The sequence below is a fragment of the Siphateles boraxobius genome, unplaced genomic scaffold (assembly GCF_051911475.1).
Source record: "Siphateles boraxobius isolate OS27281-9 unplaced genomic scaffold, OSU_SipBor_1 54, whole genome shotgun sequence".
Taxonomy (NCBI): domain Eukaryota; kingdom Metazoa; phylum Chordata; class Actinopteri; order Cypriniformes; family Leuciscidae; genus Siphateles; species Siphateles boraxobius.
Genome location: NW_027509180.1, coordinates 3508604 through 3532029, shown reverse-complemented (window position 1 = coordinate 3532029; position 23426 = coordinate 3508604). Strand labels below are relative to the sequence as shown.

The window sequence follows — 23426 nt, the reverse complement described above, 5'->3', positions numbered from 1 at the left end:
TATTTAGGCCTGTTCATTCATTCATTCATTTATTTAGGCCTGTTCATTCATTCATTCGTTTATTTAGGCCTATTCATTCATTCATTCGTTTATTTAGGCCTGTTCATTCATTCATTCGTTTATATAGGCCTATTCATTCATTCATTCGTTTATTTAGGCCTATTCATTCATTCATTCGTTTATTTAGGCCTGTTCATTCATTCATTCGTTTATTTAGGCCTATTCATTCATTCATTTGTTTATTTAGGCCTGTTCATTCATTCATTCGTTTATTTAGGCCTATTCATTCATTCATTCGTTTATTTAGGCCTATTCATTCATTCATTCGTTTATTTAGGCCTATTCATTCATTCATTCGTTTATTTAGGCCTATTCATTCATTCATTCGTTTATTTAGGCCTGTTCATTCATTCATTCGTTTATTTAGGCCTATTCATTCATTCATTCGTTTATTTAGGCCTGTTCATTCATTCATTCGTTTATTTAGGCCTGTTCATTCATTCATTCGTTTATTTAGGCCTATTCATTCATTCATTTGTTTATTTAGGCCTGTTCATTCATTCATTCGTTTATTTAGGCCTATTCATTCATTCGTTTATTTAGGCCTATTCATTCATTCATTCGTTTATTTAGGCCTATTCATTCATTCATTCGTTTATTTAGGCCTATTCATTCATTCATTCGTTTATTTAGGCCTGTTCATTCATTCATTCGTTTATTTAGGCCTATTCATTCATTCATTCGTTTATTTAGGCCTGTTCATTCATTCATTCGTTTATTTAGGCCTGTTCATTCATTCATAAGTTTATTTAGGCCTGTTCATTCATTAATTCGTTTATTTAGGCCTATTCATTCTTTCTTTTTTTTAGGCCTGTTCATTCATTCATTCGTTTATTTAGGCCTATTCATTCATTCATTCGTTTATTTAGGCCTGTTCATTCATTCATTCGTTTATTTAGGCCTATTCATTCATTCATTCGTTTATTTAGGCCTGTTCATTCATTCATTCGTTTATTTAGGCCTGTTCATTCATTCATTCGTTTATTTAGGCCTATTCATTCATTCATTCGTTTATTTAGGCCTATTAATTCATTCATTCGTTTATTTAGGCCTGTTCATTCATTCATTAGTTTATTTAGGCCTGTTCATTCATTCATAAGTTTATTTAGGCCTATTCATTCATTCATTCGTTTATTTAGGCCTGTTCATTCATTCATTAGTTTATTTAGGCCTATTCATTCATTCATTCGTTTATTTAGGCCTGTTCATTCATTCATTCGTTTATTTAGGCCTGTTCATTCATTCATTCGTTTATTTAGGCCTGTTCATTCATTAATTCGTTTATTTAGGCCTGTTCATTCATTCATTTGTTTATTTAGGCCTGTTCATTCATTCATTCGTTTATTTAGGCCTGTTCATTCATTCATAAGTTTATTTAGGCCTGTTCATTCATTAATTCGTTTATTTAGGCCTATTCATTCTTTCTTTTTTTTAGGCCTGTTCATTCATTCATTCGTTTATTTAGGCCTATTCATTCTTTCTTTTTTTTAGGCCTGTTCATTCATTCATTCGTTTATTTAGGCCTATTCATTCATTCGTTTATTTAGTTCTATACATTCGTTTATTTAGGCCTATTCATTAATTCGTTTATTTAGTCCTATTCATTCATTCATTTATTTAGGCCAATTAATTCAGTCATTCGTTAAACAAATGAATTTTCTGGTGGAAAAATGCTGTCGGGCATTTTGCCCAGATGTCGCGAGCGGCACGAAAGTACCTGTGCGTCTGTACCACAAGCACACCATCGGAGCGAGTTTTCAGCACGGCAGGTAAAGTTGTCTGTCCGGCTTTAACAGGGCACGTTGTGGACCAAGTAGTCAAGTCATTTTCATTTATATAGCGCTTTTAACAATGTAGGTTGTTTCAAAGCAGCTCATTTCAAAGTAAACATGCTGGTTTTTCTAGCGAAAAATCTTGACTAGATTTGATGCCACTTGCCATTCGTTCCTATTCGCACTGTGTTTATTTTTATTTATTTAATTGATTCAGGTATTTTTTGTTATTAAAAGTTGTTTGGGCGGTGTGATTTAATTTAATTGATTTGTGTGCCAGTCTCTGTGCAAAAACTGTTCTGGATGTTTATGTTAATTTAATTATGTTTGACTGTTGTATTTGCACTTTTTTTATAAGCTGCTATTTGTTTTTAATAAAAGTTGTTAATATTGTTGTGCATGTTATTTTGTTCATGTTTCAGTAATAGTGTTAGGTATTCAGTTTCTGTACGGTTTAGGCACAAGAAAACAGTTTGGTGACGCTGTCTGAGCCTTACGTCATAATTTTTAATTATTCACGGTAATACCGTATACCGAGGTAAAATAGGGAGGAGATTTGACGGTATCAAAATTTGGATACCGCCCAAGCCTACATTAGACCATTTAAGAACTCAGACAAATCTCGCGGATCGATGCATTTACTTACGGGTTGAGCAAATAGCCTGTCAGTTTGACCAGAGTGCAGCGACCAGCGGCCGCACACCACGCCGCCGGATGGTGTTGCTAAGAACTTGCGAGGTATAACTATTATCAGACCGGCCCTCGCGGCCTCGAAACACTACCGGCCCAACGGGAAAAGCCCCGACTCTCCCGATTGCCACTCCGCCCCTGATTGAAAATGACTAAAATTCTGGTAACGTTGTAGCAAATTGGCAACCAGATATAAAATAAATGTAAAATACATAGTGGTGGGCCGTTATCGGCGTTAACGTGCTGCGTTAACGTGAGACTCTTATCGGGCGATAAAAAAATATCGCCGTTAATCTATTCTCAAAGTTGGGTTGGGATCATAAAATAGCTTTTTCGAATTTCGTTATATTTTTGCGCAATTCCATGTGTAGCCTACTATATGACATAATTGACGCTGCGCCTACTGTCACAGACAGCAGGGTATTTTCCTGTCAGGGACACAAGGTGTATACTTTTACATGTTACGTTGGGCGACGTTCCTCTCGTTACTTTATTTTAATGCAATTACATGTTGTTAAATGAGTTTATTCCAAGCGCGCTGTATCTTTTTAATGGGCATGAGCGATGCTTAATTTACAAATGAATCATTCTTTTGAGTCGATTCTGTTCAAAGACTGAATCGTCTGAAGCAGTCGTAACAGGAAGATTTGAGAACATCAAGAGCGTTGGATGAAGTGGCCGTGGATCTACAGTCTAGTGAAAGCAAATCTGCAAATGCATCATATTTTTGCCAGCGATAAAGATCTTTATTAGTTGAACATCTTCGTAAGCTGTCTGTGAATGAATGATTCCACAGGACGATACATTCGATTTCATTTCATTCAGGTAATACATTTTACAACTGTTAGAAATACATAAGCAATGGCCCAGTAAAAGAGTATGTCGGGCTAGGGTTGATTGGCCAGTCACTGGCCCGCGCGGATATCAGCAAAACAAACAGCAAACGTCATACACGGTGGCGCGAAGAGTGTCAATGTTACTTAAGGTTATTAAAATGTCAAAGAACTACGAGGCTGATACGAGAAAGAGGCTGGGCGGTAAATCGAGTTTGTACAGTATATCGATTTTTTTTAACGATATGGAATGAGGCAATATCGTTTATATCGATACAGTAGTTTGATACGACCACATCTGAAAAATAGCGGAGTACGCAGTGTGAGCTGCTGCAGTGAAAGCACATAACGTTAGTACAATTTGTCCTAAACATGACACAAGCTTATATTAAGCGCTTCAAAATAACTGGTAAGATATAGTTAACAAGTTTAAAGCAGTTTGCCCTGTCAGATCCTCTGACAGATACTGTTGCTGACTGACAGATAAATACTGGCGCTGTTTAATGTGTTTGAGACGTGGTGCTTTCCTCAGTGCTTAACTTACATTTCACAGGTATATTCTCCATCTGTAAATGTTAGAAATTCAAACAAATATGTCCATTTCACTGTCAGGAGAGGACGAGCTTCTGCAAGTGAATCTCCGCTAAAATTCAAGCTTCCGTTAATGAGCGCCGCCGCGCGCATGCGCGCCAAACAGACGGAGCACAAAAGAAGAGTAGCGCAATAATTCTGACTAAAATATACATATTGCGAAAATATGTGTTGTTGGAGACAATAAATGTGCCATATGTGGAATTTTAAACCTACAAGTATGTTTTTATGAAAGTGACCATTATAATGGGGTAATCAAACGCAGGCTAATATAATTAGTTTGTGCTTTTGTTTTTATTTTCATTTTTAGTTTAGCCTTAGTCATTTTAAAAACAAAGCATTATTTATTTTTTTAGATTGTAATGTTACAATGTTGGAATGTAATGTGATTTTAACCACCTTTTTGCACATAATATATTGCATAGCCTACATTACATTCACTATATTTGTTTCCGTATCCTTGAATATCAACATTGTTTGGATATCATTGAGCAGGATGTGATAAAAAAAATTCTAAATAAATACAGATTTTCCTTTTCCAAATAGAAAAACGTAGAAGGTAACGAGATGTATATCGTATATAGCCTACCCATTTAACCAAAAAATACCGAGATATGATTTTTTTGGCCATATCGCCCAGCCCTAATTCCTAGTGTCATGGAAAACACAGTACACCTGGGTGGAGAAAGGCGATGAGGGCATGTACTGTTCCGTTTGCCGGAAATTTACAACAAAAGCCGACCAAAATGCAAAATGCATAACCGGCCTGCCGAGTGCCGACGGGCTATCTAAAGTGTAATCAAATTCCTCCCTAAACTTCTGCCTAGCCCCCCTAAAAATGTGTGATTAAATGTAAGCTACACAAATTCGTGTTCGCTTCAGTCTTGTTATAATCAGATTCAGCGCGTTCTTAATTTTTTCTTCATTGACAGTTTTTAAGGTCATAAATGTTAAACGAATGACAAAAATAATCAGGCAAACTAATATACTTTTGTCTAATTCCACCATTTTTAAGTGAAAATAGGCCTATGTAACGTTACTCATCACTCATGTATCAATAATTAGTTTGTCATTGTGAGGGGACAAAAAAAAATATTCCTAATGTATACAATAAATACAGTTTAATGGAAAAGTGCTTTTCCTTCTATTTCTTTCAGGGCCAGGAAAAATATAGAAGGGGCCAGTAAAACTCTGATCTACTGGCCCTGGGGGCTAGTTGGGATCTTTTTTTTATGTTGAGCCCTGTTTTCAGCATACGTGTAGAACAGAACATACAATCTTTATTCTAGCCAGCACAACTGCCACGTCTGCACATTTTTCCTTTTGTAAGTTAAACATCTGGTATTCATTAATGGAGGATGGAATCGCCCCCTCCCCTGACTGTTCGTTCTTTTCTATACATTGTGTGTTTGAGAAAGCTTCTAGGATCCCCAGGATATGTGGAAATCTAACAGGATATTGCCCATATTAAGAAGTTGTTATATAACGTCTATATGATATCTATGATGTAATGTTTGATTTTAATGGTTAGACTTGTATTCTTTTCTTTAAGACTTTCACTATATAAACCCCAGACAAAGGATATTGAGCTGAGCTTTTCCTCCAGCCGGCGCCGGTATATAATCATAATAAAAGACCAAGATTTGGGGCACTTCTTGTTTAAAAAAAATAATCTATGCCCACCTCTAAAGATAAAACAGTTCAAATAGTATTTAGTTTGATCTGATGTTGACAATCAATATAAAAATGTCTCAAATCTCCCTTTACTGACCATTTGTTGAAAAAAAAACCCCAGAACATTCTGTATTATTTCATAGTTTAACTGTGTATCTAAAAGTGATGAAGTGCTTGAATGTTTCTAACATGAATGTTCATCAGCATCATGAATGAATGAAGAATAAACACCAACCTCTTTGTTCTTCAGGATCTTCAGTGTGTTTCATTCTGCAGGTTCTGGATCACTCGTGTTCTCACTGTCCTCTTTAATAAACTCAGTCTTTACAGATTTCAGCTCTTCCTGATGCTTTCATGCTCGTCTTCACTTGTAGCTGATGGGAATTTACAGCATTTATTGGGGAATTATAGTGGGAGGAGCTTCACTGATGATGTGATTGCAGTGGGAGGAGCTTCACTTATGATGTGATCGCGGTGGGAGGAGCTTCACTGATGATGTGATTGCAGTGGGAGGAGCTTCACTGATGATGTAATTGCAGTGGGAGGAGCTGCACTGATGATGTGATTGCAGTGGGAGGAGCTTCACTGATGATGTAATTGCAGTGGGAGGAGCTTCACTGATGATGTGATTGCAGTGGGAGGAGCTTCACTGATGATGTGTTTGCAGTGGGAGGAGCTGATCTGCCAAAATAAAAACATATATCAATTACTGAGTTGTTTTTATAATAAATGACACTTCTAAGCATTTATGTCTGTCTATATATTTATCGCACAGTAACTGATGGACAGCCAATGATAACAACCTAAGAATAACAAATAGAAACAAAGGCACAATAGGAAAAAAGAAAAATACAAAAACATATGTGGAACGTAACAACAAGTAATAAATATTGGCCTAAGTCACTTACATTTTAAAAACGATACTGACTGTTTTTGTTCCATTTCAGCAGTGAAAATAAGTTCCAAACAAATATAATAGAAGAACCGTAACGCATCTCACAGAAACACATAACCATCACTTCATCTGAATGATTCAGCGTTTTGAACAAATTATTTTGAGTCAAAGATTCACTGAACCATTTATTTATCTAATTTAACCCTTCTGCATCAATTAAAAAAAGTTACACATAGGTACATAGAGGACAAAAATGTCTGTGTCAAAAAACGGTCATAAAAATGTGAAGCTTGGGAGCACAGACTTAAGTTTGGTATCATTTTAAAGAAGACCCTTGGCAGATTATTGCTGAAGTAAAAAAATAATAATTAAATCCCAAAAAAAGTTATATAGGTATAATTTTATGAAAAGTATTTATGAAAATTATTTTATATAAAATATATATTTTATAAATCAAGTTGAACTCTAAAACGGCAAGAAAATCAAAGCCAAAAATCTAAATAAGTTATGTTCCAAATTTGAGGATGATATCTCAAAAAATGAGCTTTCGGTAAGAGTTTGTTTGTGCGCAGTAACAGATTTTCCCCATTGGGTGCCAGCAAAACTCCACTGGTGCACACAGTGATTGGATTTGTTATTTGCAGTTGGAGTTTTTCTCTCTCAATATTACAAACACACACATGCACACACACACATATTTTTTTATAACACACATACTAATCACACTCTGACATCCATACCAACACACCCACACAAATTTCGTTGCATAATTTATCCAATTGGCTCTATAATATGCCGAAGCAGAAAGCAGGAATAAAGCGATATTTGTTTTTTAGGCCAAACATAAAAAAAAAAAATGGCACCATCTGATAAAAAATAGTAAAAATTAACATTTTGAAGCCTTGCCAACAGAATGAAAGCCTCTTAACAAATATTGCAACATTTTATAGTTGAATGGCCCTGAGATTAATAGCAGTTTTAATGGGTTTCAATGGGGACATTTTTGTCCAAAAGGCGCTGAGAGGAAAGTATTTTGTGAACCTAGCGCAAAAATGATTTTTCAAAGGAAATGGGGGTGAAATAGTAAAATTACAATAAAAATACACACCTGTGCCAAAATGCATGCAGTTAGCATTAACAAAAAAAAAAAGAAAAAAGTTACACATAGATCCAAAGTGGACAAAAATGTCCATGTCAAAAAACTGTCATAAAAATGTTAGGCTTGGGAGCAAAGACTTAAGTTTGCTCTCATTTTAAAGAGGACCCTTGGCAGATTATTGCTGAAGTTAAACAAGTGAAAAAAGTGAAACCAAAAATTTTGTATAGAGGTTTAAGTTTATGAAAATTATTTATGAACATTATTATCGTTATTTTATTTTATGAAACATGTTGAACTCTAAAACTGATATAAATTAAAAGCCATATCTAAACATATTGTGTTCCAAATTTGAGGATGATATCTCAAAAAATGAGCTTTCGGTAAGATTTTGTTTGTGCGCAGTAACAGATTTTCCCCATTGGGTACCAGCAAAACTCCACTGGTGCACACAGTAATTGGATTTTAGATTTGCAATTGAGTTTTTCTCTCTCAAATATTACAAGCACACACACACACATATACACACACATTTTTTTTTTACACACATACAAACCACACTCTGACATCCATACCAACACACCCACACAATTATCGTTGCACAATTTATCCAATTGGCTCTATAATATACCGAAGCAGAAAACAGGAATAAAGCGATATTTGTTTTATAGGCCAAACCTGGAAAAATGGCACCATCTGGTAAAAAATAGTAAAAATTAAAATTGTGAAGCCTTGCCAACAAAATGAAAGCCTCTTAACAAAGATTGCATCATTTTATAGTTAAAAGGACCTGGGATTAAAAATGGCAGTTTTAATGGGTTTCAATGGGGACATTTTTGTCCAAAAGGCGCTGAGTGTGAGTAGCCTATTTTGTGTAGCTAGTGCAAAAAAAATTTTTTTAAGAAAATGGCGGTAAAATAGTAAAATTCCAATAAAAATACACACCTGTGCCAAAATTTACACAGTTAGCATTAACACAGGCGAAGTGATAAAAAAAACAAAAACTGAAAAAGACAAAAATATCCATTAGGATGCACAAGGGTTAAGAATATAAAATGATAGATGAAGCATATATTTAAATCATAAATATGCAGATTAAATTTTTTTCTGGACAAGCAAATGTTCTACTTTGTCAGACAAACAGAACCTCAGATACTTTGATCTCCTGAGATATGGACACTACAAACTCATACTGCCGTTTGTCTCCACAGCCCACAGAGTAAAGTCTTTACTTTACACTTCCTTCCCTTTACACATCCATCTCTTCACTTAGAAAGATTATATTTAAAATTATAATGTTCTATGTCAAAGTGAATTAACAGTCATGTTAGATCAATCAATTAATTTATTGATTGATTTAATTTGGCTCGATGTAAAGAATTTAGCAGTATCTTTTCCAGTATATTTTAATAATGACACTTAAGATCGATTCTGTAGAACATTGATTGTATGTTCTTAGTTATATCTGAAACGCAATTGTACTTTTGGGGAATCCATGTGGAGGACACGAAATCTGTACAGTGGTAGCTGGTCCAAAAACTACATGAGATTAATTCAGTTCTCCAGTAAAGAATCAACGTTATACAAAACCGAGTTATGTGTCCGTCATTCAACAGATTCCTATTAATTCCACTCACAGATCTCAAACTTTGACTTTTGACTTGACATTCAGTAACAATTCTCACTCCAAACATCGAGACAATCACACAAACGAACACAAAAGCACTCAAAATCTCTCAGGACTGAATGAACTCCACATATTTTCCTCATGCTCGCTGCTGCTGCGGCACTAAATGTTTATTTCAGGAGGAAGACGCCAGAAAAGACGCACAAGTATCGTTGTGATCGATGAAAACAATACAGAAATGAGTCTGTCGCTTAAACATACTTTATAAAGTGTGTTTGATGGTTTTGTAAAGATGAGAAATACCGTGAACTGCTCTCCTCGCCTCAGAAGAAGACTCGACGCTGAATAAGTCTGACCAAAAGAATCAAACATTACATAATTGGCATATATAGACTTTTAAACAGCTTCTTTATATGGGCAGTATCCGCTAGAAACTCCTTACAAGCCTGGAGCTCCGAGGAAGCTCAATGTATAACATAGAAACATAGGCTATAGAAGAAAAGAAAGAGAAGGGAGAAGGGAGGGGTTCCCTTCCTCATTAATGAATACCAGATGTTTAACTAGACATCGATAGTATGTGCCAGCGTGGCTATTATGCTGGACCATAGAATCTCTATTGTATATAGACTTTATTGCTGAGGGAGAAATATATTTCTAACAGGGATATTGGTCTATTTCGAGTCCGAGGGACTGTCAGGCATGTCTGACAGTGAGTAACTTTAATAACTTGTGGATCAGAAGACGCGAAATGTTTCGAACGATTCAGTCCGATTTAGTATAGAGATTGCTAATGTGACGTCATCGTGACGTATTGCCAGTGGTGAACGCAAAGCATTTTGGGAATCCGCGGCACAAACAGAAGGCGCCAGACTTGATTGCATGGAGGGAAGAACGCAGTGTTCAAGATGCCGTCTACCTGCTGTGTTATAAACTGCAATAGTCCTTCTTGCACAGTTTTGAAAACCAGCGTTAAGTATTGTTTTAGGGACATGTTTGTGTATGCTCGTAGACACTCACTCTGAAGCGGTCAGAGGCGATTCTAAAAGATTCAAAAAGTCGAGACAGGACCCATCGTCAAAATTCTACCCACCACTCTAACTTAGTTCATCCAAAACAAACTAGAAAATAGACTCAAAGTGCTAAATACCTGAATTATCCTATAAGAACGGATCAATATATTTGTTTTCCTTAATTTTAATGAACCCTAACTTTATTCTCATCTGAATGGTAAATAATTGATTTTCGTATATGTTAGAAATATCTTTCTCCTTCAGCATACAAAACAATAGTCTATGTATGATTTTTATACTAGGCAGCAAAACTGCCACGTCTGTACATCTTTCCTTTTGTGTGTATGTTAAACATCTGGTATTCATTAATAGAAGATTGCTCACCCCTCCTTTCTCTTTCTCTCTCTTTTTCTCTCTCTATGTTCGTTCCACTTCTATACATTGTGTGTTTGAAAAGATATCTATGATGTAATGTTTGATTTTATTGGTTAGACTTGTATTCTTTTGTTTAAGACTTTCACTATATAAACCCTAGACAAAGGATATTGGGTTGAGCTTCTACTCCAACCAGCGCTGGTGTATTGTATTATCTGTTCATAATAAAGGACCAAGATTTGGGGCACTTTTCGTTTGGACCATTTCATTTCCATTTCTAACAGTATAAAATTATACTACCATTAAAAACACATTTGATTTTTTTTAATCAATGTAGAATATGTAACTGCTCTGAAGAAAAGAAATGAAAACCAATCCGATATGATTAATGTCCAAAAGATGTAACCCACAGACTGTTTTGAAATGGGGTTGGATAAATATTTTGCTTTTAAAACTGTGTTTGGTTGGGTTACAGTTGTAGGTTACAGTTTGACAAGAGTTTAGAGTGTGAGAAAAGCACATTGTTGTGTTTTTTTGCGAGTGTAAGTTACACATATATAAGTAAACACTTTGCAGTTTGAATGATAACCTCTATGAACAAAATGACGGAGTATGTTTTTTTATGTTTCAACTGTTCGATCGCGCCCGTGCCTCTCTCTCTCTCTCTCTCTCTCTCTCTCTCACACACACACACACACACACACACACACACACAGTTCGATCGCGTCTCTCTTGACATGAATTCTGACTGCATGCAATGCTGAGAGAGAGCGAGGAGTGTGGTGCTTTAAACATTACTTTTGAACGGACGACAGTTTTCTGGTATGGTCCGACAATGTTTTCTTTAGTCCGCTGCATTTAGTAGGATTAGCCTATTCTGTTTTTCACGCTATTTTTATTTTTTCATGCCAGAACACTAGCCTGCTATGCCAGCCCATGTTAACGGGCCAAACATACCCATAATTCTTTGCGTTCTGATGACGTCGCCGCCCAGTTGGTCACATGTCTTAGCGATCTCTATACTGGTTCGACCGGTTCACTAAAAAGATCCGGTTCAAAATAACGATTCGTTCACTTCACGAGCCGGCCATCACTAGTTCACGGTAAATGCGACTGAAGAGAGGTGAGTTGAATAGATGCTCCGTCTAAAAAGTTTGATATGAGCTTTGTTTATTGTAATACAACATGTCATTTTGTTCTAAAATGCACTTTAATCTTATTCAAACATGCATGAAGTTTGTTTGAATGATGTGATGAGTTATAACATGTATTTTCGGGGAGAATTCATTAAGCATGAGTGTGCAAGCTCTGTTGGCTAAAATAATGCCTTTCACTGACACGCTGAATTGTGAGAGAAGGCCACAGACTCGAGCTCAGGGGCGTCATGCCCATTCAAAGTGAGGGGGCACGTGCCCCCTCAGATTTTTCCTACTTTATTCTTTATTCCTATTATGCTCCATAATACCAGAGCCTATAACGACTCAAATGTATTCTTCTGGATGTGTAATAAATCGGTCAGCATCAGCCCGTCCCTTTTTCCTAATATGGTGTTTGTGTATATCAAATCCAAATCGCTACGCGCGTATCGCTCTAGAATCTTTGCTGTGTATGTTCAAGCAACTCACTCGTCTCGCACGTTGAGCTGGCAATGTTTTACAGATGGTCTTGAAGTGGTAATTGGGCAAAGCAACAAATCGGCATTGAATTAGTTATCGGATGATATTAAAAGGTAGTGGGATTATTTGTGGTTAACCTGGAAATTTTAACTTGATCAAAAAGTTATGGATTTGATATTAGCTGCGAATTCAGAGCATTAATTTAAGTTGTGTCAGTGTAGCTTTATCGATAGCTAGCCTAGTCTAACCGTAAACTAGTTGGCTAACGTTAATGCCTGCCATACAAAGCCAATAAGCCATAGGTTAAATGTACAAGTTACTAGCTTTTCTGTTAGCTCATAAATCACTCTTTACAAGTTCATTATTTAAAATAATATAATAATGAGCAGTGTAACTACAGTATTTCAATGATTTTACTAAAGTAATGTTACATAGGCCTATTACATTTGATTTGATTATTTTTTTACATTTCTGTCAAATATTAACCATTTTCAAATAAACGGGGTAGTGTTAACCTTATTCAGCACTGAAATCTGTCAAACTTCTTTCAAAGTCCTTCATCACATATTAATATTAAAATAACTTCATTTTAGAGCACCACAAAGCCAGACCTCAGCACCTTTATGTACCTTTAATGTAAGATCGTTCTTAGGTCACATACCAATTTAAAATCATAACATAAAAACTGCAATGGTACTGTTTTTGATATCATGTGTAGTAGGCCTAAGTGTACAGTAAGTGTGTGTGTAAACATGCTTTAATGAAGTAGACTTCAAAAGCTTTTGAATTTGAGCTTACAGTTCTTTCATCAACCTGTCTTTTACATAAACTTACAAAATAGATACTTTAACTTAGTCCTCAGATAGAGGAGGGTTGGTGCTAGCTCGGTTAAGGTATTTCTGTCCCTCCCAAACTGCATTGAAATGGTATGTTTAGCAGCCAGAATTTAAAAATGTTCAGGGGGAGAAACCCGCTGACCCCTCCTAACATGATCCATATCACCCGTCAGAAAACAATTGCAACGTCTCAGATTGTGCCCCCCCAGAATTTTGGCTTGCATGACGCCCCTGCTCGAGCTTGTTCTGATCTTTCCTTTTATTCATGCAGAATACAATCTGGCCTGAGTAATTTCTGTTGTAATTCGCTGTTGTCTCGTTCATCTACCAACACAACGCAGAGCTAAATGAAGACCGGTCACTAGGGCTGGGTATTGTTCAAAATCTTTCGATCCGGTGCCAATTTCGATACCGGTTCCTAACGATACTTTTTTCGATACCAATTTTATGAAATCCATTTGAACAAGATTACATAACACATTACCTCAGAAAAACTTTGGTTTTATTTTTTCAGTTTGACTCATGTTCCTAGCCGGTGCAAAAAGGAACAAAAAAAGCACAAAGGAACAAAAAATGTTTTATAAAGAGCTCATGCTCGCCAAAGCTGATTTTTAAAAAATAAAAAATACAGTAAAACTTGTAATATTGTAAAATAGTATTACAAATTAAAATCTTATTTGAATATATTTCAAAATGTAATTTATTTAAATGAATTTGATTCAAAGCTGAATTTTCAAAATCATTACTTCATTGTCACATGACCCTTCAGAAATATGAAAACAGTTTGCTGCTTAATATTTTGAAAACTATGATACATTTTTTCATGATTCTTTGATGAAAAAAATTCAAAAGAACAGCATTTATTTAAAAACGAAATATTTTGTAACATTACACATGTTTTAATGTCACCTTTGATAACTTTAATACATCCTATTCCTTACTGAAAAAAAATTCTGACTAACCGACACATTTTTTAACGGCAGTGTACATTCAGTAGGTTATTATTTATTGCAATATAAACACTGTCAGAGTGATCAATAAGGTATCTCTTCATTTACCAGTCGAAGACGGAGCAACTTTTATGTTTACTCCGTGCACTGTCAAGGTCTTCATCATATTTGTCGTGGTATACCGGTCTTTGCAGCAATTATTTTACCGCAAATACTGCATCGCGCGCTGTTGTCATCGAGCCTGGAGAAATGTACCCACACTTTTGATCGACTTACATATTTAAGGTATTATGTGTGTGTGCTCGCATCTCATATGAATATGTGCGCGGAGAGTTTGTGTGTGTGTGCTCGCATGTCATATAAGTATGCGCGGGGAGAGTTTGTACGTGCACGTGCACGTCTCATATGAGTAGGACAGTTCCGCACGTCTTGTGTGTGTAGAGTTTGCGTGTATGTGCATTTCATATGTATTTGTTTGAGCACTGACGTTGACGAGTTAACTCCTTAGGTATCGAAATCTGGAACCGAACAACATGTCATTTTTCGATACTCGATAGTATCGAGGCAATTCGGTCGGTACCTAAAAAGTATTGAACTCGGTACCCAGCCCTACCGGTCACATAATGTATGTTCAGATATTTATACATCAAAATATTCTCAGGTTAATGTTAAAGGGACCCCAGGTAACTTTTTTACCTTAACTGAACAGATTCGAAGTCAGTGGAATGGTTATATAACTTATTTCGGGTTGATTTGTGGTGGTTTCGCAGCCCCCTGGTGCCTGAGAGCGGGAAAAACTCACTTTCAACTTTGGGGCGGCGGGCCGCCGGCCTCGCCGTCAGGAAGTATCGCGTGATATCAGGTCTCGCGATGTAACAAATTGCTTGACGGCACTGCACACGTACAGGCCTCCATTCAAGCACCGGCTAGCTAAGCAAAGGGCAACGATAGATTGAGTTATGGCTGAGCCTGTAAATAAGAAGCAGAAAGCTAGGAAATCTTTGTCGGAGGATCAACGAAAGAGGTAACGGGGGACTGACCGAGCAAGAAGTCAGACTCGAGTAAATATCGGACCGGCTTTTTTAGAATGGCGAGAACTGAGAGAAACAGAAGATTGCAAAACGGATGCTGACTAGAGCTCGACCGATATGGATTTTTGGGGGCCGATGCCGATACCGATATTAGGGAGTAAAAAAAGCCCGATACCGATATATCGGCCGATATTATTTATGTGTATATTATAATACAGTAGCAATATTATTTATGTGTATTATAGTACAGTATACCAGTCAAAAGTTTGGACACTTTCCTATTGGTGTGTACAAACTTTTGATGGGTACTTTACACAGTAGCTATAAACAGAATAAATATATTTTATAAACACGTTTTGCAATGATCACTCAAATGTGGTAATCAAACACTTGTGTGACAGAGATATGTAATGGAGGCAGGGGGAATGATAGAATGAGAATTATACAGCTGAGCTGTAACCAAACTAGTTTGCATTGCATGTTATATTATATTATATTATATTCTAAATACTGTTGCATAATCTTCACTAACGACGACTTTGTCTTTTAATTTAGTCATAACTTGTATCACTAAATATATAAAAAGTGTCACTGACAAAACCTTATTATCTTCTATTTTTACTCTTAATTCCTCTAATCTCTATCAGTGGAGGAAGAACTCAGATCTTTTTACTAAAGTAAAATGAATAATATCATAATGAAAACGTTTTTAATTACATATGTACAGTACTTTTATACTATTTTAAATAATTAGTAAGCAAAATGTACTAAACGTGAAACTAGGCTACTCTTAATGCAAAATGGCCCTATATAAAGTGTTATAATTATATACATTTTTGGAATATTGCTTGATGTTGTAACTTAGCTTTATCAGGAAGAATTATCTTTAACACTGTGTACACCGGAAGCGGCCGTTACTGCTCGCGTCGCAACAGCTGTTTACCCGAGACAAAGCAGAATCAGTTTACTGTCGGAGATCGCTCGCGCCACGCATTTTAATCAATGTTTCATCAACCAATTGCCTTAATAAATAAGAAGAAGGCCTAAATATAGCAGACAATATAATCAGGACTTCTCAGCTGCGCGCTTGCAATAGTCACAAGCTCACACAATACGTGACAGAGGCTTGTAGCAGAGAAATCAATTCTGTGAATTACACTGCGCAAATCACAAGTAGGCTACTACCCACCGGATGAAGAAGGGTTGGCTCTCAGTCTCCACAGGCTACATAAAATATTCATTTTATTTTATTTTATTTTTCGTGTTTGCATTTATGAGGAAAAAACAATGTTACAGACGCGACAGTTCAGCACTACGGACGTGAGCGCTCTGAAAGCGGCACTAATGCTTTGAAACTTTCACATCAAACAGAAAGCACAAAACCTTTCGTTTCAAAGTGAATTTCGTTTTGTATTAATTGTATCTTAATTTTAATCAATGTTTCATCAGCCATTTGCCTGGATTTAATTTATAAGAAGTAAATTTAGCAGACGATAGATAATCTCGACACGGAGGCGCCTGCGGGTGAACTGGAGCTCGTCTCATGAACCGAAACTCAGCGTATAGACCTGAGAATTGAAATATATATATTGAAATGTCTACTTTTAAACAGAACAATTCAAAACGAAAGACAGACAGACTCATGTAATCGTATGAAATGTGCATTTCTCTCTGGCGCGCGCTCACTGAAGATCGCGAGTCAGCATCGTCAACTTCATCTTTGGCTGACACTGACTGAAAACACTTGTTTATTAATAAACAATTAAAATGTCTCCTTGCTATATTTGTTGTATTCATAATCATTATTTTTGCCAGTTCTTGTGACAGCTTTTAGGTGCTTTATTGGCAGCGCCACCCTTACATGAATCACCGTACCGCATTTTTTAAAATATTCATTTATCGGCCATTATAAATGCCGATACCGATAGTTAGGAAAATGCCTAAAATCGGCCGATAATATCGGCCCGCCGATATATCGGTCGGGCTCTAATGCTGACCTGGCCTTCTTGCTGTTGCACTTGTAAGTATCTTTGGAATAAACTGTTAAATATTTAAATTTCAAGTAATTGTGACCTCAGGATGTTTGCTATTGTCTGTAAAGGTATTTTATTATGATCGCTGTCTGTTACGGGCTTACGAGTACGCTAGATACTATAACTGCCTGAGCAGTGTACTCAGACGAGGCTGAGGTTGACGTTGATTCCTGCAATATCACGAAACAGTTGACGTACTTTACAGATATGAGATAGATATGAGTTGAATTAGGATGGCCTAAGTCAACGCGTCTGATAATAGGCAATAAACATGTTGCACATATCATGAGCGAGCTAGAAAAAACGTTCTGATGTTTTCTTAGACAAGCAAAGGTAAACCGTCATTTTACCAGATGAATTTATAGACCTTGCTAATATAACTTTGGACAAATTAGCCTCCGATATATATATATTTTTTATGCTCATGCCCACTCTCCCTCCAAAAAAAACAAAAACACTAAAGCAATAGTTCGCCTCGTTCATATCGTTCGTTCCCGGTAAAAATACTAGTATGCATGACAACACAATAAAAAAAAAAAAAAAATCGCCATCAGTTGGAAAGAAAATATTGCTTTACTTACCTCGGTAGACATAACTGGTTTTGAAATAGCTGGTTCATGCTCAGCAGGGTTGACAGCTGATCAGCTGGGTTGCTCATGGCGAGGGGGGAGGAACAACAGTTCGTTTTTACGACAGTGTGTTTGAAAGCATTTACTACCAGACACCAGGGGGAGCTAGGGGGAGCTTCGTAGAGAAAAAAAACACTCAGGCTTGCCTGGTGTTTAATGTTTACGTTCACTTTAGACCAAACCGACTATGTCTACGTTGATTCTCGTCAAGACGTGCAATTTGCCAATTTTGTGTGTCGGTGCAAGCTCAGAAAGATTATTCGCGCGCTGTGAGACGTTTACGTTATGAGCGCGTGTTCCAAACAGAGACACTGGTACTTTCGCGTCTATGTGCACTTGAATATTTAAATTAACAAGGCTTAAAAAGGCGTTTCACGGGTATCCATGATGATCCCAGAAGAACACGCTGCATACACGTGTTTCACCTGTATCCGTGATGATCCCAGAAGAACACGCTGCGTACACGTGTTTCACCTGTATCCGTGATGATCCCAGAAGAACACGCTGCGTACATGTGTTTCACCTGTATCCGTGATGATCCCAGAAGAACACTCTGCGTACACGTGTTTCACCTGTATCCATGATGATCCCAGAAGAACACTCTGCGTACACGTGTTTCACCTGTATCCGTGATGATCCCAGAAGAACACTCTGCGTACACGTGTTTCACCTGTATCCATGATGATCCCAGAAGAACACGCTGCGTACACGCGTTTCACCTGTATCCGTGATGATCCCAGAAGAACACGCTGCGTACACGTGTTTCACCTGTATCCATGATGATCCCAGAAGAACACTCTGCGTACACGTGTTTCACCTGTATCCGTGATGATCCCAGAAGAACACTCTGCGTACACGTGTTTCACCTGTATCCGTGATGATCCCAGAAGAACACTCTGCGTACACCCGTTACACCTGTATCCGTGATGATCCCAGAAGAACACGCTGCGTACACGTGTTTCACCTGTATCCGTGATGATCCCAGAAGAACACTCTGCGTACACGTGTTTCACCTGTATCCGTGATGATCCCAGAAGAACACTCTGCGTACACGTGTTTCACCTGTATCCGTGATGATCCCAGAAGAACACTCTGCGTACACGTGTTTCACCTGTATCCGTGATGATCCCAGAAGAACACGCTGCGTACACGTGTTTCACCTGTATCCGTGATGATCCCAGAAGAACACGCTGCGTACACGTGTTTCACCTGTATCCATGATGATCCCAGAAGAACACTCTGCGTACACGTGTTTCACCTGTATCCATGATGATCCCAGAAGAACACTCTGCGTACACGTGTTTCACCTGTATCCATGATGATCCCAGAAGAACACTCTGCGTACACGTGTTTCACCTGTATCCGTGATGATCCCAGAAGAACACTCTGCGTACACGTGTTTCACCTGTATCCGTGATGATATAATGACATAACGCGTGCGCGTGCGATCTGTGTTTGTGTTTGGAGCTCCGTCGAATTGATTCATTAATCCCTGATTTTCTTCTTTACCACTCATTTATAAACAAGCACTTTCTATTTTTATATCATGTGAACTTATCCTCGACACTATTCCTTATAAAAAAACAATCGGATTGCTTTGATATCGCTACTTAGATCCAACTTTCCGAATCTCGGCTACTAGCCTTTAGCCCGCTAGCATTTCACGCGTGGCCTCGCGCCTATCGACCCTCTCATTTTACACCCGTTTGACTGAAAGGATACGGGTTATATCCATCATTTCAGTCCTAAATTAGTAGTGATATTGGTAGTATCACTACTAATTTACTGTTCATCTGTTATAATGGCGAACATATCGGATGTGTGTCTAACGTTACCTCTGAGTGCAGGTGAGGACACATTCGAGCTGGTTTCGGTACGATTGGAGCTGGAGTCGGTGGAGAAACAGATCCGCGTTCTGCTGGTGAAGCAAGCCGAGCTGCGAGATCGGCGATCAACGCTTGAAACATCACGCGCCGATGCTCACAAGTCAGTGGTTAGTAACTTTTTGACTCCGACTTCGTCTACTCCGTGCGTTTCTCTGCCCAGAAGGACGCGATCATCTCTGCCTTCATTCACTCCGGCACCGAGGCAACACCATGGACCCTGGGTGATCCCACAGCGGAAGACACGAGCCAGGACCAGACCAAGGACTTCCCCGCCCCTCCCGGTCTTCGAGATCTCCACCCGGAACCGCTTCTCCCCTCTTCGCGAGCCGGAACGTGACACCGCCGTGATCATCGGCACTTCCATGGTCCGTCATGTCCGTGCTACCTCAGGTAAGCGTAAGGTGCGCACTCACTGCTTTCCTGGTGCTCGTGTTCTTGATGTCGCTGCACAGATTCCCGAGATCCTGAACGGTGACGAGCGCGTCGGAGCTGTGGTCCTACACGCGGGGACGAACGACATCAGGCTGCGGCAGACGGAGGTTCTGAAGAAGGACTACAGAAGCCTGATCGAGACGGTTCGCAGCACATCGCCTGAAGCAACGATCATCGTGTCTGGACCGCTTCCCACGTACCGACTAGGACAAGAAAGGTTCAGTAGATTATTTGCTCTAAATGAATGGTTAATGTCATGGTGTAATGAACAGAAACTGCTCTTTGTAAATAATTGGAATCTGTTCTGGGAGCGACCTAGGCTCTACCGCGCTGATGGCCTGCACCCCAGCAGAATCGGAGCGGCTGTTCTGTCGGACAACATCTCCAAGACGTTACACACCATATGACTAGTAAGTCAAAGTCCAAATCACAGTCTTTGCTGTCCCAACTTAATTGATATAAGTAGTGTAGAACATTATATAGAAACTGTGTCTATTCCTCGCTTAGTGAGGCCAAACAATAAATCTAGTGTAGGATCTAGCAAAAATCTTATTGTAATTAAACCAGAAAATCTAAATATCAGTGAACAAAAACAATTTCTAAAGCTAGGTCTTCTAAACATTAGATCGCTCACACCTAAGGCGGTTATTGTAAATGAAATGGTCACAGATAATAGTTTCGATGTACTTTGCCTTACTGAAACCTGGCTTAAACCAAATGATTATTTCGGTCTAAATGAGTCTACTCCGCCAGGATACTGTTATAAGCATGAGCCCCGTCTGATCGGTCGTGGCGGCGGTGTTGCAACAATCTATAGAGATATTCTTAATGTTACTCAGAAAACAGGTCACAGGTTTAATTCGTTTGAAGTACTTGTGCTAAATGTTACGCTCTTAGATGCAAGAAACAAATCCATATTATCTCTAGCCTTGGCTACCCTATATAGACCTCCAGGGCCCTATGCTGACTTCCTAAAAGAGTTTGCATACTTTCTCTCAGATCTATTGGTCAATGTCGATAAAGCAATAATTGTTGGAGACTTTAACATACACGTAGATAACACAAATGATGCGTTAGGGACTGCGTTTACAGATTTATTAAACTCCTTTGGGGTCACGCAAAACGTCAGTGGTCCCACTCATCGTCTAAATCATACACTAGATTTAATTATATCATATGGAACCAATCCAACTGATATAATTATTATACCGCAAAGTGATGATCTCACTGATCATTACATGGTAACTTGTATAATACGTACTGCTGAAATTTGTCATGTTGCGCCACGTTATAGACCAGGCAGAACAATCCTTCCAACCACTATAGATAGATTCTCAAATAGCTTACCTGATCTATCTCAGCTGCGCAGTGCACCCAAACAAACAGATGAACTAGAGGAAATGACTAGCAGTTTGAGCACCATGTTGTCTAGTACACTAGATATTGTTGCACCAATTAGATTAAAAAAGGTTAGAGAGAAAACTAAAGCACCATGGTACAACAGTGCTACGCATGCAATCAAGAGAGAAACTCGTAACTTAGAGCGTAAATGGAAACAAACTAATTTAGAGGTCTTTAGAATCGCGTGGAAAGACAGTATGTCACGTTATAAAAAGGCTCTAAAAGCAGCCAGGGCTGAGCATCTCCACAAACTAATAGAAAATAACCAAAATAATCCAAGGTTTTTATTCAACACCGTGGCTAGACTAACAAATAAACAAACATCACCAGAGCAAAATATTCCATTACAATATAGTAGTAATGATTTTATGAATTACTTCAATGAGAAAATAGAAAGCATCCGAAACACAATTGTAAATATACAATCCTCTATGATGTCTTATGATTCAGCCTCAATTTTGCCCCTCTAGAACAACTACACCGTTTTACAACTATAGGACAGGAAGAGCTAAATAAACTTATCATTGCATCTAAACCAACAACATGTTTATTAGATCCAATACCCACTAAACTACTGAAAGAAGTGTTACCTGTAGTCGAAGAGCCTCTTCTTAATATTATTAACTCGTCTTTATTTTTAGGTCATGTTCCAAAAATATTCAAGCTGGCAGTAATAAAACCTCTCATTAAGAAACCGCAATTAGATCCAAATAACTTAGCAAATTACAGACCCATCTCAAATCTTCCATTTATGTCTAAAATACTAGAAAAAATTGTGTCCGCTCAATTGTGCTCTTTCTAACAAGAAAATGATATCTATGAAAAATTCCAGTCGGGATTCAGACCGCATCATAGCACAGAAACTGCGCTAGTTAAAATTACAAATGATTTACTTTTAGCTTCTGACCAAGGCTGTATCTCAATACTAGTTCTACTCGATCTTAGTGCTGCGTTCGATACTATCGATCATAAAATACTCTTGGATCGACTACAAAACTACACTGGTGTTCAGGGACAGGCATTAAGCTGGTTTAGATCGTACTTATCAGACCGTTACCATTTTGTCTGTTTAAATGGGGAAAAATCAAAGATAACGTCAGTAGACTATGGAGTGCCGCAAGGATCGGTGTTAGGCCCTCTGCTATTCTCAATATATATGCTGCCACTTGGTAATATTATAAGAAAACATGGAATTAATTTCCACTGTTATGCTGATGACACTCAATTACATATCTCATCACGACCAGATGAAAACACTAACTTATCTAAATTGACAGAGTGTCTAAATGATATAAAATGCTGGATGACGTGTAATTTCCTGCTATTAAATTCAGATAAAACGGAGGTATTACTTATTGGTCCAAAAAACTACCCACAAAATCCCTTACAATACAACTTTAATTTAGAAGGATGTCCTGTTACTTTATCCACTACAGTAAAAGACCTGGGTGTTATACTAGACCGCAACTTGACCTTCGAAAATCATATTTCATATATTACAAGAACAGCCTTTTTCCACCTTAGAAACATTGCTAAGCTACGCAACATGCTATCTGTTTCTGATGCAGAAAAGTTAGTTCATGCATTCATGACCTCGAGACTAGATTACTGTAATGCTTTATTAGCTGGCTGTCCTGCATCCTCAATCAACAAGCTACAGTTAGTGCAAAATGCAGCTGCTAGAGTTCTTACTAGATCAAGGAAATATGATCATATAACACCTATTTTATCATCTCTACACTGGTTACCTATCAAGTTCCGTATCAATTACAAAGTATTCCTACTGACCTATAAAGCCCTAAATGGTTTAGCTCCTGTGTATTTAACAGACCTTCTATCGCCATACAATCCATCGCGCTCTTTAAGATCACTAAATTCAAGGCTTCTGGTCATTCCTAGGATATCTAAGTCCACTAAAGGAGGGAGGGCGTTCTCGCATTTAGCTCCTAAACTCTGGAATAGCCTTCCTGATATTGTACGAGACTCAGA

At 37.9% G+C, this 23426-nt stretch overlaps 3 protein-coding genes across 10 annotated transcripts in view; 1 reads left to right on the top strand and 2 right to left on the bottom strand.

The window, feature by feature from the left end:
• The window catches only part of LOC143714418 (uncharacterized), a 703153-nt gene that overhangs the window by 553902 nt on the left and 125825 nt on the right, over positions 1–23426 (bottom strand). For 2 of the 6 annotated variants that reach the window (XM_077205578.1, XM_077205577.1), the window contains exon 1: positions 5856–5966. The exons of 1 other annotated variant lie outside the window; for it this stretch is intronic. In XM_077205578.1, coding sequence (XP_077061693.1) covers positions 5856–5889 — 34 coding nt within the window. In that variant the 5' untranslated portion in view covers positions 5890–5966. Of the gene's footprint in view, positions 1–5855; positions 6302–9541; positions 9564–23426 lie in introns of those variants that run through there. 3 more of the 6 variants (XM_077205580.1, XM_077205581.1, XM_077205579.1) reach the window with 3 other exon arrangements.
• Positions 1–23426, top strand: part of LOC143714414 (uncharacterized) — a 1189624-nt gene that overhangs the window by 1104980 nt on the left and 61218 nt on the right. The window lies entirely within an intron of this gene.
• LOC143714477 (uncharacterized) overlaps positions 6235–23426 on the bottom strand; it is a 142905-nt gene continuing 125713 nt past the window's right edge. The window contains exon 2 of the mRNA XM_077205702.1: positions 6235–6301. Coding sequence (XP_077061817.1) covers positions 6235–6301 — 67 coding nt within the window. The remainder of the gene's footprint in view (positions 6302–23426) is intronic.